The 13,893-nt window shown below is 39.7% G+C and overlaps 1 protein-coding gene and 1 pseudogene across 1 annotated transcript; one reads left to right on the top strand and one right to left on the bottom strand.

The window, feature by feature from the left end:
* Positions 1–1,956: 1,956 nt before the first annotated feature.
* LOC111328210 (uncharacterized) lies at positions 1,957–13,690 on the bottom strand. Its single transcript, XM_088745329.1, is given in 8 exon segments — positions 1,957–2,950; positions 3,284–5,929; positions 6,181–6,248; positions 6,564–6,641; positions 8,079–8,240; positions 10,638–11,309; positions 11,927–11,998; positions 12,276–13,690. Coding segments are annotated over 7 exon segments (1,392 nt in total). The 5' UTR covers positions 12,343–13,690; the 3' UTR covers positions 1,957–2,950; positions 3,284–5,656.
* LOC148716575 (uncharacterized) lies at positions 8,869–10,226 on the top strand (annotated as a pseudogene).
* Positions 13,691–13,893: the final 203 nt, after the last annotated feature.

Here is a 13,893-nt window from a genome sequence, read left to right as displayed (position 1 = left end):
CGTATTCAGAGTGCTGACGCCAAAAAAAAACCACGGTGTAGTAGAAAAAGGAACTTTTGCCTCGTGTGCTCAGCGTGCAGCAGACAAGAATGAAGCAGCGAGGAAAGAAGACGGGAATAACCCTAATCAGAGAACAAACTTCAATGATAGCCATTATCAATTAACGAATAACTCGTTTACGTTGACACTTCAACCTACTTCTGTGTTATCTTGAATGGCAAACGAAGCATCTCTTTATTTCCGAAAAAATCTCAATAATGCAGTCATTTTCTTGGTAAATGATGTGCATTTGTAAAGCTTTCGATGAGAATATTTTACAACTTTACCGAGGAAAACATTGCCGGGGGCCTGCGAAAAACATAGCGACTTTGATCCTTATCTACTAACACAAAACGTGGATAATGCTTAGCTATCAACATCAATTCGAAAAGTACTAAGACATTCTCCACTATTGTCGTAGGATGAATTTTTTTAGATCACAGTCAATAAGCCACAAATGGAAAGTCTTCTAAAAGTCTTTGCCTCATCACGATAGAAAGACAAATATTCTAAAAATTTCATCCTCCCGTCTACAAAAGGAACATAACTGCGAGTCCGTTATGTTGAGCCTTAAAATCATCTCATTCTTACATGTGATATTATTATACATTAGACTTACCATGAAACATCTGATTGGTCGAGAGCATTCAGTTAATATACTATAGCATGTGAAGTTGACATGATAACCCAATATCTGCTGCAGATACTGGGTTATCATGTCGAGTTCAAAGTCTGCCTAATTTCCAAGCCCCTCGCCCGTGTAGTGTTATCAAACTTTTCTAGAAATGGCTCAACACTTCGTCTCTGTTTCCGAGAAGAAATAGAAAGTTTTGATCGTGAACAAAGATTACAAAAACACCAGGAGGACAACAAAAAATTCTGAATGATTATTGGTGGGAGGAAAACCTGAAGGAATCACAAGGTAAAACCGCTTTGGCCGGTGTTCTGGAGAAGCAAACGTCGGCGCAAAAAAGGGTGATGGCAGCCCGTACTCGAAAAGTTCCTTGACCTCTTTAAGATTTCGACTCAACAGGCGGAAGCGAACAAGGTATTTCTAGCAAAGTGTGTTGATTTAAAACGGCGAAATTAAAGACTTTTCATTCAAAACATCTGACAAACGGCGCTCGATGCGTGTGCAAATCAAATATGTCTTCTTTTGCAAATGTTTTCTAAAATGTATAATAAAATAATTATTGAATTCGGTTTTTGCATGATGTATTTGGATGAGAGCTTCAATAACACCACCTTAACGTTTCCAGTTTGAAAATATTAGAATCTTCAATATGTGGAGAAAGGTGCTTTACACTATGTCTGACAATTCGTCGGCCGTGCAACAGGAATTGTATCGACAATACTCCCTGGAAATGTTCAATGGGAGGTCAATTTGCATTTAACAGCTAGCACCCTTTAGAAAGTTTCCATTATCAGAAGAAAGGTCACCGACCGTGATAGTTGCCTTTCCAGCAAAGTAAATGTTTATTTAAAAAATCGACAGCGTGTTTAACAGTCAGATAATTTTTTAAGTTCCAATTAATCTATTCAAAACATATCCTCATAGCATTGCTGTGGTCCACTTAGTATCATCGATGAAAATAAAGTCATAAGCAAGATTCACTAGTAACTGGCGGTTCTGACGGAAGACGCCTAAATTTAGCCAATTAGAGGTTAACAATTTTTTTTTTTTTTTTTTTTTTTTTTTCAGAATGACGGCTTATTACAAAACATAACGTGGAGGCGGCGTGGCCGAGTGGTTAGGGTGATGGACTAGAAACCCGGTGGCCCGGGTTCAAGTCCTCCACCCTGCCACTCACTGGATTTGTTCTCGGTTGCCCCGAGTTCAACTCCTCGGCTGCGCTCTGTAAAAAGCTCACTGGTCACCTCCTGCCAGTGGGGATTTTTAAGCACTTAGTTAAAGTGAAAAATAAATCAATAAAACAATTGAAGAGACTAAATATAATATCATCCGGCTCCAACTAAACTTTCGGAACTTTTTCCCCTCGACCTTTCGTATGAGACATAATTTTGAAACTGCCATGCAGTTTCCAAAAGAAAAAGAAAAAATTAAATTATTCAGTTAAGCCTTTATTTTCCAATTAAACAATTGGTTTTTATCATCATTCTTTAAAAAATGTATCTGATGCATTTACAAAAGGCACAACGTATCGCAATCAAACGCAAAAGCCGGACAAATCTTTCTAAATATTGGTAAAAGCAAGGTTAAACCTTGGCCATAAAAGTTAGACTCAGTCATTCAAAGTCTGACAAACCGAATTAATAAGATGCAGAAAAATAACTTTGATAACAAATAACTCAGTAAAATTCCTCGAAAAGTTAGTCACGCAATTTCCACTCGACTGGAACTAAGATTATCGAACAATTGCGGGACAACTGATTATTCTTCAAGTTCTCTGGAAACTCTCTGTACAAACATATAACTTTCACTCAGCTATAGAGCAAAATGACTTGAGAAAAATTTAAAAAAAAGGAAACCTTTTCGACTTAGACGAAAGTGCAACACCTAAAAACTTGTTTATAGGTAACGACTTCATTCATCATTAGATTACAGTTACCTAGCCAGTCGTGGTAATTTCAAGACATCACTTATTAATAAAATAACATTATAAACTAGTTTGAACCAGACATTAGCGATCAAGATACTTCAAAGAATTTTTCTCTTAGATATGTCCAAAATCCAAGAGCATTTCTAAAAACGAAAATACAATTTTTGAAACAGAAATCCACAGGGGCTCTTGTTGAAATTTTAAGTTTAACCGTCTTTTGGTTCTCTCTGTTTTGAAAAGACTTTCACAGACATTTTATCGGTAGCCCAGTGGGTTTTGTTACACACATCAACGTCTGTAGGCAACTTTTAACTGCATTAGCTTTCTTTCTTCAAGGCTCACCTCCTTAACTGAAAAATAATAAAAAATACTTTAAAAAGAGCAAACTCAAGGGAGCCTGTTGAATTGCCATATATTGCTTCCCCAATTCGGCTATACGAAATAAAACGAGACACTGCACTACAGGATTCATTCAAACGAAAGTTATTTTTAACCTTTCTTGTTTTCTACGAAAAACCGGTTATCGTAGTAAATGTGTCGAGTCATTTGCAGGGCTTCTCAATTTGCTCATACAACAAGGGAACTGCAAGCCTGTAGAAAAAAAAGTGCATGGCGAAAAAAAGCATCTACGCTCACAACTAAAGCTACCTTAACACTGAATCAAAGTTATAGACAGTAATTACATGGTTCAGCATCTAAATTTCCTTGAAATCCAGTTGAACATCATCACCAATAAGTACGAATGGTGCCCACTGCTTCACCTCCTTGAAATCTCCAGATTCTCTCATACACTTCATGGCCTCATTAAGAGCTTCTCTTGTCCTCTTGCCTTTAACCAGTGCACCGTAGAAGAAACTCATAAACTCCAGGGTTGCCTCGTCCTCAATCTCCCACTTCCTCCACTTCCTCCTCTTTCAGCGCGTCAATGGGCGGATTCTCGCCGTTTACAGCATCTCTACTAGCAGCGATCTCCTTAAGGACATTACTGTTCATCTGCGCGATGAAAAATTCCAGCTCATCCTGATATCTGTAGTTATTGACATGTACCTTTCTCAGCTGGACATTATCATTGCTAAGGAAAACCCAGAAGTAAACGCAAGGCCCACTAATAGCTATGAAAACTGTACTTGATGGAACACAACTCAAAGAAACGCATGGGCTGCAATACTTTAGAGCCTTCAATCTTATACTTCGAGTTCATGAGATCTCTTAGAGCTTGAGCACGTCCTTTTTCTGCAGCAAAGAGAGCTTTAACATCCTCACCTAGACTTAGGTTTATGCGCCACAAACCTGTGTAGGCATCTGTGTGCTGATTGCGATTGCAAATCTTCGAGTTGTCGTTAGGTTGAAGACTATCCCTGATATCATCATAAATCTTTACACTCGAATATAAGAGGTCAAGCGCTCTCATGAGATTTCCTTCACACTCCACACTTATTCCAAGAGAACAGAGTGAGTGTGCCTCTCCTGCCTTGTCTCCCACTTCTTTAGCAATTTCTAGGTCACGTTGATGGTACTCGATTGCTGTTTTGAACTGTCGTAGACAAAAATAAGCGCTGCCGAGATTGCCATAGCTTTTTCCCTCTCCGGCCTTGTCTCCCACTTCTTTAGCAATTTCTAGATGATGTTGATGGTACTCGATTGCTGTTTTAAACTGTCCTAGACCATGATAAGCGCATCCGAGATTGGTATAAATTCCTCCCTCTCCAGCCTTGTCTCCCACTTCTTTAGCAATTTCTAGATCACGTTGATGGTACTCGATTGCTTTTTTGAACTGTCCTAGACTATCATAAGCGCGGCCGAGATTGCCATAACTTTTTCCCTCTCCGGCCTTGTTTCCCGCTTCTTTAGCAATTTCTAGATGACGTTGATGGTACCCGATTGCTATATTGAACTGTCCTAGACTATGATAAGCGCAGCCGAGATTGGAATAACTTTCTCCCTCTCCGGCCTTGTCTCCCGCCTCTTTAGTAATTTCTAGATGACGTTGATGGTACTTCATTGCTGTTTTGTACTGTCCTAGATTATCATATGCGCAGCCGAGATTGGCATAACTTGCTCCCTCTCCGCCTTGTCTCCCACTTCTTTAGCAATTGCTAGATGACGTTGATGGTACTCAATTGCTGTTTTAAACTGTCCTAGACTATTATAAGCGCAGCCAAGATTGGTATAAACTCCTCCCTCTCCAGCCTTGTCTCCCACTTCTTTAGCAATTTCGAGATCACGTTGATGGTACTCGATTGCTATTTTGAACTGTCCTAGACTATCATAAGCGCGGCCGAGATTGCTATAACATTTTCCCTCTCCGGCCTTGTCTCCCAGTTCTTTAGCAATTTCTAGATCACGTTGATGGTACTCGATTGCTGTTTTGTACTGTCCTAGACTATGATAAGCACAGCCGAGATTGGCATAACTTGCTCCCTGTCCGGCCTTATCTCCCACTTCTTTAGCAATTTCTAGATCACGTTCATGGTACCCGACTGCTGTTTTAAACTGTCCTAGACTACGATAAGCGCAGTCGAGATTGGCATAACTCCTTCCCTCTCCAGCCTTGTCTTCCACTTCAACAGCAATTTCTAGATGACGTTGATGGTACCCAATTGCTGTTTTGAACTGTCCTAGACTATGATAAGCGAAGCCGAGATTGGCTTAACTTTCTTCCTCTCCGGCCTTGTCTCCCATTTCCTTAGCAATTTCTAGATCACGTCGATGGTACCTGACTGCTGTTTTAAACTGACCTAGACTACAATAAGAGCAGCCGAGATTGCCATAACATTTTCCCTATCCGGCCTTGTCTCCCAGTTCTTTAGCAATTTCTAGATCACGTTGATGGTACCTAATTGCTATTTTGAACTGTCCTAGACTATGATAAGCGCAGCAGAGATTGGCATAACTTTCTCCCTCTCCGGCCTTGTCTCCTAGTTCTTTAGCAATTTCTAGATGGCGTCGATGGTATCTGATTGCTGTTTTAAACTGACCTAGACTACAATAAGAGCAGCCGAGATTGCCATAACATTTTCCCTCTCCGGCCTTGTCTCCCAGTTCTTTAGCAATTTCTAGATCACGTTGATGGTACCAATTGCTGTTTTGAACTGTCCTAGACTATGATAAGCGCAGCCGAGATTGGCATAACTTTCTCCCTCTCCGGCCTTGTCTCTCACTTCTTTCGCAATTTCTAGATGGCGTTGATGGTACCCGATTGCTGTTTTGAACTGTCCTAGTCTATCATAAGCGCAGCCGAGATTGCCATAGCTTATTGCCTCCCTGGCTTTTAGTTCAGCATTGGTTTTGCTACGTACATATAGCAGAGTCCTGTTATTCTCATCAACCTTAAAGCGAGTTAAGGATAATAGCTGATAAGAAGATTTGTGAACATTTAGAGGAAGTGCGCTTTTTTAGAAATAGCGGAATATTAGGTAGAACTGTAGAAAATGGAGTTACTATCTTAATAAAACTCTAAGCGAGCTCTCCTAGTGCAATTGTTCCTTTAGTTTTAGACGTCATGATAATTTACTTCTAGACATACCAACGAGGGACCTTTGTGTGTTACGTTTGAAATATTCATTAATGCAAAGGATACGGCCAATCCTGTGTGCAACCAGCTCCTTGCTTCTTTATACAAGCAAAGCTTGACACAAGCGTTGGCTCCTGAAAAGAAGGGAACAATGGGTAGCTAGAGGTATTTCATTACCGTCAACATCCAAATATAATTGCCCTTCATCTGAGCTTTCTGACGAAGGGTTAACGTTAGGCACGTCTTTATGGTGGCCAATTTACATTTATCAATTCAGTTGATACAACCAAATTATCCTGTGGCATCAATATAGGTTGAATTGCAAACTTGTTAACCCTAACTTGCAATACAGCAAACACCTGGGGTGAAGTCAACTGACGTTATACACACAGTTCCCATTGGACGAAATCGCTGAAAGGGTTTTGATGACCTATGGTTGAAAAACCCACCTTTCTTCATAGCTTTCATTAAATTGGGTTCCAACTGAACAGAAACTGTTGCATCACTGAGACATTCCTCGTAGTTTCCTATGACATTCAGGAATTAAGTGTAAGTGGTCGTTACACGTCAATTGCAATTTACATGTAACATCCGTTTATTTGTCTGTCCCAGGATTGTCCTTGAAACCAGGCGACAATCATTTTACTCGGTAAATTTAAGAGGAAATGCAGTTTTCGGTTTTACCCTCCTTTCTATCACTCGAAAATCTACAAACGACACTGAAGGAATGGAGCCTACACACAGTTGGTTTCTGCTTCTTGCCCTATTGACATTTTAAAACTGGCAATTAACTGAATTTGATGACAACTCAACTCACAAAGTTCATCTTAGACGATTCTACACATAGGGCATGTTTTTGAGAGGAATACTGATCAAAGAAGCACCTCAGCGCTTTTTTGTATCATTTTGGTCCCATGCAGGATTTTGTTTTTTACACTGAGTAAGCCAACGCATACCCAAGCTTTTATTTTGTGATTTTCCCATTTTTTTAAATATTTCAGTGAGTGAATGAGATATTGAGGAAGAAGTCTTTAAAGGACGAAAAATACTTCGTGTTGTTATTTGAAAGCTTGAAGACCTGAGTTCAAGATGTGTAGTCGCCTTGGATTTGGACATTTCAGTTGTTGTATAATTATTTTTTATCTGTATTAGCTTTAATGACATTTGATTATTTGTGCGCTATATTTTGAGAGGACCTCTCGCTTTTCCGACCGCAGCCTGCATGAGTTTGAAAAATCCTCTGGCCGTAACTGAGAAATTGTCTACGCTTTCGTCTCTAGCCTTTCTCTCTGGTGTGTCTCTCTGGCGTGTCTCTCTGGCGTGTCTCTCAAGCCAAGAGAATCACCTCGGCAGGCTGGTAGTCAGAGTGAGTACTCCCGACGAGTTCTGATAAAGAATCGTGATTTAGAAAGTTTATTATCAAACCTGGGGTTTCGGTTCACGTCCTTCGCCGAAATATCACTATTAAATTGCGGATATCATTATCATTATTGTCGTCAGTATCAGACGTGCTAAAGGATTTCCACGTTGTCCTCGACGAAAGCGTTTCCTTAGGACTCGAAATCTCGCAAGAGCAGCCGTAACTAACCAAGGGAAAATCCATAAAGGCCTCTGGGAACAGCGCTTGTTTTTTGGAAAAATTCCAAATCACGAGGTCTGGCAAGAGTGGGCGCCATTTCGTGCAAGTGGGCCCTTAGTAGCACCTGTAAGTTAGGAACTTCTAAAAAAATGCGATAAAAGGCGGCTTTCTCAAGAGTTGCTTCTTTGTAGAGCATTTCTGCGCGTTCATTCGACATAAGATATTCAAGTTACCAATGTCTTTAAATAAAATGTGAGGAAAGGATGCAAAATATGACAGAAAGAACTGTGGGCGTCGATAAATCATATCGAAATGGTTTCAGATTTTTTATCTCACTATCTTACTTTGCATGAAGGATTAAGTACTTTTAGAAAAAAATTCTCACCCAAATGGAAATGAGCTGCTGCCCTGTTGCTATAAAGTTTGACGTTCAACCGTGTATCTTTACAGTTCACTTGAAGTCCTTCTGTGTAGGAGTGCATCGCGTTGTTAGTTTTTCCTTTTCTGTATTCAACGTTGCCTTCCTCGAGACATACTTTAGCTACATCTGAAAACATGCCGATTGAGTGTTAATGATTTTGAATTAAATACAACGATATTTGATGGATATATAATGCCAGCCTTTTATTGCTTAAAATTGGACGTTCAAGTTGTAAAGAAGATTAGAACTCTCCAAAAAAAGAGCAAGAATTCAGAAACAGTTATTTGCGCATTTCTTTAAATAAAACATATGGAGTCTTCGTTGTATCTTGGTTATTGAGTTAAAGTTATTCGGTTGGCTTTTCATTTAGAGAACCTTTCCAAACCCCTTCTACACCCGTTTCTAGAGATTAGTTCTATTTGATGGTATGGATGAAGTGCGATGGAAATAGGGACTTTAAGATCCGAGACGCGACGGCCTTAAGACGCGACCGGAAGTAAATTTTCAAAGAGGTGACATACTGCGCATGCTCACACCGTTGTCCTGATGTTGTCAAGTCGCGTCAAGAACGTGGGTTCGGCAATTTTGACGTTCCGTACAAAACGTGGGTATATTCCTTCCAGTCCTTAAATTAAATGATGATATATTCCTATAAACATGAAAAATTAGCAATCTAGGATCATTGCACGTAATTTCTGGCGATATTTTAGATCGCAAATGGAAGGATTTTGATTTTTTAGTAATTTCTTTCAGGTGTACGAGGCTTACAAAATGACAGCACCTTCGAGCAAGGCTTCCAAGTAAGTCACGAGCTACAACTGCAAATAGTGAATGCAGGAGTCTTCTGCAGACTTTCCTCGTCTCTTCTACCGTTGCACTTCTCGATTTATTCCGTTCATCTGCCGCTAAACTAGCACATTTAAGCTTGAATTATTAAAATTAATTTGAATTTTTTACCTTCCTTTAGTTCAGTGATGTTTTGGACATATGACCATGAAACCCTACTATGCAGAGAAGTGGTCAATGTAAATCCCTACACAACTAAGAAAGGGTCCACACAAAGAAGCAGCATGTGAGAAAAAATAGCAGACACCTTGAACAAATGCTCTGTGCTGAAATTCAGAGTTGACAAGCGATCAGTTAGAGACCACGTGGGAATTCTTGTTTACAAGCATAAAAAGAAACTTCAAGCCGGGGAAAAAGCGACTGGTATAACTCCCGATGAGCCAACGGAATTAGAAAACCTATTGGATACGATCATCACGTTGGAGGAATGTGGCGAAGCGGAATTACAGGAGACAGAGGGAACAAGTAGTAAAAAACTTCAATACGACCGGGCGAAAGCGGAAGATGTTAGACTAAAAGCGATGGAGAAGCTGTCAGATACGAAGAAAAGAGACTCGTCAGCAGATGAAAGCGATGATAAACCGAAGCGTCGACGAAGAAGTGGAGGTGATGCTATCGATTACTTAGCTGAAAGAGCTAAAGCAAGTGACCAACTGAAAGCGGAAGACCTAAAGATGAGGAAGGAACATCAAATACTCGAGAGAGAGAAAATGGAGGTCTTAAGGGAACAGCAAATGCAAATGCGACAGCAACAAGCAGACATGCTGAAAGTCATGCAGCAGCAACACCAACAAAGCCAACAGCAGTTACTCAACTCTCAGATGATGATGATGCAGCAGCAACAGCAGCATTCAACAGCTTTGATGGCGTTATTGGATAAAATAACAAATAAGTAGTTAATGTTTACAAAGAAACACTTTCAGATGCAATTGTTGTTGTGTTAGTTGCACTTGGAGCTCTGCTTAACATAAACATTCTCTTTTGGCTAATGTTATTGCAGACCCTTTAATTGCTTCAGTGTTGCTACAACTTTTATAACTTACATTTTTGAATAATGGAGAAACGGAAAGAACACATTTAACATTTTGTCATAAAGACATGTGGAATATAGTATCTCTTAAAAGTTCTTTCGTACAACATGTAGGTTTTGTTTTGTACTCGAGCTGTTAAGTTAAAATTAACGAAAATAGTCTTGCAATGATGGAGGGTCGACTCCAAAATACTCCGCAGTTGTGTTAGAATAAAGGCAGGTTAGAGCGTTTCGTAGAATTGCACAGACTATATACATCTTACCAACTTGACTTAAACCTATCCTCAAATTCTTTTTAAAATCTAGAAATTTGAAATAGTTTATGATGTCAGCGAATAACCAATCTACAGATGCACGTACTGCACTCATTTTTTCATTAAAAATTTCCATTTGCCTGGTTAAAACCCCAACTCGGAAGGGGGCCTGGAGGTGGACCTAAGTGGGTAGGCTAGATCACCGTATAAACACATTTCTGTTCTAGCTGGACAGAAAGCAAAATTTTCCAAATCATTATACAGATCAGAAACTGCCAACATTCGTGCATCGTGCATCCTTCCTTCTGAGAAAAAAAAAAAAAGAAATTTTTAAAAATTAGAACATAGTACCTAAGAACTTGAATTGGGTGTACCATTAAAGCATGTACCTACCAACAGGACCATATAGATGGCCAATTAGTCCATTTGGGAGCGCAACAGACTGAAATTTTAGCGCATGAACTCGTTTATGTCCATTGTATACAATTCTCTGGTTTGCATCCGGTCTAGAAATGGGGCGTACAGTTCCATCTATAAAACCAAAACAATTTTTCAGTGCTGTTCCTTTATTGCTAATGGCATCAGCATATTGATTCAGTGCAGCTGGATTTAAAAGGTCGTGATTCCACTGTGTTATTTTGTGACCATGAGTTGTATACATCCAGTCTACAACTTAATTGCTAATCATACTAAGTTCGGGCACGGATTGTCCAAAAATAGGAATCATGTCGGAATACCGGCACGGGTAAGCAAACCTTTTCAGCATTATACACAAGCCTTCCACTCCATCGCAAATTGTTCCATTGCGGCATTGAAAGACAGGAGGTACTCTTAGTGCGTCAAGAAGCAAAGGAATATCTCTCTTTTCCACTCGGAAATCAGCTTTACATTCGGCTGGGTCTTTATTCGCGAGGGAAAACTTTTCATACACCGAGTGAGAAAAAGGAAGGTTACTCGGCTTGTATACTTCGTAAAGCAGAGCAAACTCTTCTTCGTCTATGATCTCTTCCATTAGACACAAATAAAGCACTTCTTGAACTTTCTTAAATGATCCCATGGCTATTTCTGCGAAAGAATTGCCGAAGAATCACATCGTTAAAGAGCAATTCGCAGCCGCGTCGTCTTCCATCGCGACGGGGATCTTAACTCTACTTTTCCCGCGCAAACGACGGCGTTCTAGTCCTAGTCCTTTCTCAGCCACCGCGTTCTAGAAGCTGTCGCGTCTCGGATCTTAAAGTCCCTAATACTCTGGCGGAAAACGCGAATCGTCCTTCGAACATCCCCCCCTCCTCTTTATGACAACCTCAAGAACGGCTGCGAATAGGACTATAGGTTGAAAGAATTGAAGTTATGATGAAAAAATTTTCATCATAACCTCAATTCTAGAAGTTATGATGAAAATTTTGAATGTTAAAAAGATACCTGCAGCGTACTCAAATTGGAAGTGGCGATTCACCTGGTCAAAGTGGTGATCGCCCGTTCACGAATAATTTTGTTGATAGCTTGACTCTTAATAGGCACTATCAGTTTAAAACTCGAAAAAACAGCATTCTCTTGTTATTGAAACAGAACAGGTACAAATTATTCAGAACAGGTACAAATTTTGGTGAAACTGCGTCGCATTAAAGGAATGAACCATCGTTCTGAGAATCCAATTTTACGAGTTTCTTTGGTTCTCTCACCTCTTAGAGGGTCATCTCGCACATCAATTTTCGTCTCAGTTGAAGTGACTTCACGTGCACTTTCTTGTGTTGCTGAAATTACAAAGAAAATAATTTACCCTTGTAAGTGATCATAACCAAGTGCAATTCCAGCAAGCGCTCCCCGTAGACTTTTCCCCCGGTAACTGTGACAAGTCTCGTTTCCTACGATACAGGTGCTATTTTAAAAATCCTAAAAACCTTCACGTTTAACTTTATAAAAAAGAGAGCACCAGACTTAAGATTTAGTCAACCACTCAACCACACAGCCTTACAACCGCTTCAAAATGCTCGTTTACCATTTTTTTTCTACAGTTTTAATTTCTCTCACCTGTGGCCGGACGCTCATGGTCCAAGTCCACTTCTTCTCCCGTTGCTGGGAGGTTACTTTCCGCCATAACTGGAAATAAAATGGAATTAATTGTAATGCGCTACATAAGCGACTCAAATGAAAATAATCTAATTTCTCTAAAGAGATCGCCGTAAATTACTTGTCTTTGAAACTTAGGCATAACGAAAAGTTTTCTCCGTCACGCTATTGTGATAGCCTGACAGCGCGAGTTTGTTTGTTTGTTGCTTTGGTTGTTTTCGTACTCTTGGCGAATAATATGTTGTCCAAGGTTCTCCGTTATATGCATGTGACTCGTGCTTACGTAGCAAAGCATTACTTAAATATGAAGGCTACAGATGCACAGATAACCGTTTTATTTCTGGACTGGTTACCAATGGTAACATCAGCAACAGTCAAACTGCAAAGCAAATGAATTAATTGCGTTTTAAATATGAAATTACACTTTTAAAGGGCTAAAATATTAGCAGCGAAATGTTACTTACAGTGCTGTTGGGTAATCCATACATCTTTACACGGCTCTTTACATGCTCTTTTAGCGGACGTGTTCGGTTGATTGTTAGACAAGTATTTAAATTCGTTGCGCGTATTTAAATCTGAAAGAGCTAATTCGTCCCCAGATTCTTTTGGACTGCATTTTGGTGCCAAAACGAAACAGCTACAAAAAAACAGTTATATACTTGAAGTGTAAGTTGAAATTCTTGGTGCAAATCAGCCGCTTGTGTTGACATAAACAGACTAACTGCTCACGTTAGGCATTGAGAAAAATACAACAAATCTATGCAGTAACGTTGAGACTCTTTCCTTGTTCTCATACCCTCATCTAATCACGAGTGAGACTGGGAGAATTCTCCAAAGTTCTTCAAACAGTATCTCAGTCGTGAGTCTTGATTTTACCATTAAATTTGTACGGTAACGCGTTTTTACACGGCCATCTTAACACATCATGGAGAGCAGGATTAAAAAAGAATATAATGGTTTTTCAAAATTCTGCGAAGCTCTCTTGAATTCAGTCCTGTTGCGTTTTCCAAAGTCAACAGTTTGGGCGAATTAAGTATTCCACAAAACATTTGGTTGACCGAAGTAGTCTGAAGTGTTGGGAAATTTGAAAAAAAAATATTTCTCAATGCATTGCCGAGAAAAAGAAAGCTCTGTTGCTGTATAATTTTGAACGAGATATTTTTTAAAGTTCTCGTGTTAGGCTGGTGTAGCGGTCTTGCCTTTCAGAGCAGTATTCTGCGCCATTATTAGCATTTACTGCGCCTAGATTTTTACCCTTTGGCATATGATGTAAAAACGTCAACACATGTGCTAATTCAGTCCGTTACTGTACAAAAAGCATTCCAAGCAAAACCAGTTAGAATTTTGAGTAACTGTTTGAGTTCAGTTAATGTATGCGCGCCGAAGTATGGCTGCCACGTTTGATGTTCTGCGAAAATTTTTAATTTTACTCGGATTTCAGTCAATTTTTTTATCAGTTTGGTTACACGATGGTCGCACTTTGAACACAGCTCCTGTTTCATTTCAAGCAGCTGGATTGGATCGACCTTCCTTTCACTTTCGAAGACTAAGTTCATTTGGGCTTCGTCGACGACCAATT

The sequence above is a fragment of the Stylophora pistillata genome, chromosome 14, assembly GCF_964205215.1.
Source record: "Stylophora pistillata chromosome 14, jaStyPist1.2, whole genome shotgun sequence".
Lineage (NCBI taxonomy): Eukaryota > Metazoa > Cnidaria > Anthozoa > Scleractinia > Pocilloporidae > Stylophora > Stylophora pistillata.
The sequence above is the reverse complement of the archived record's forward strand: the minus strand, read 5'-3'. Positions and strand labels throughout refer to the sequence as shown.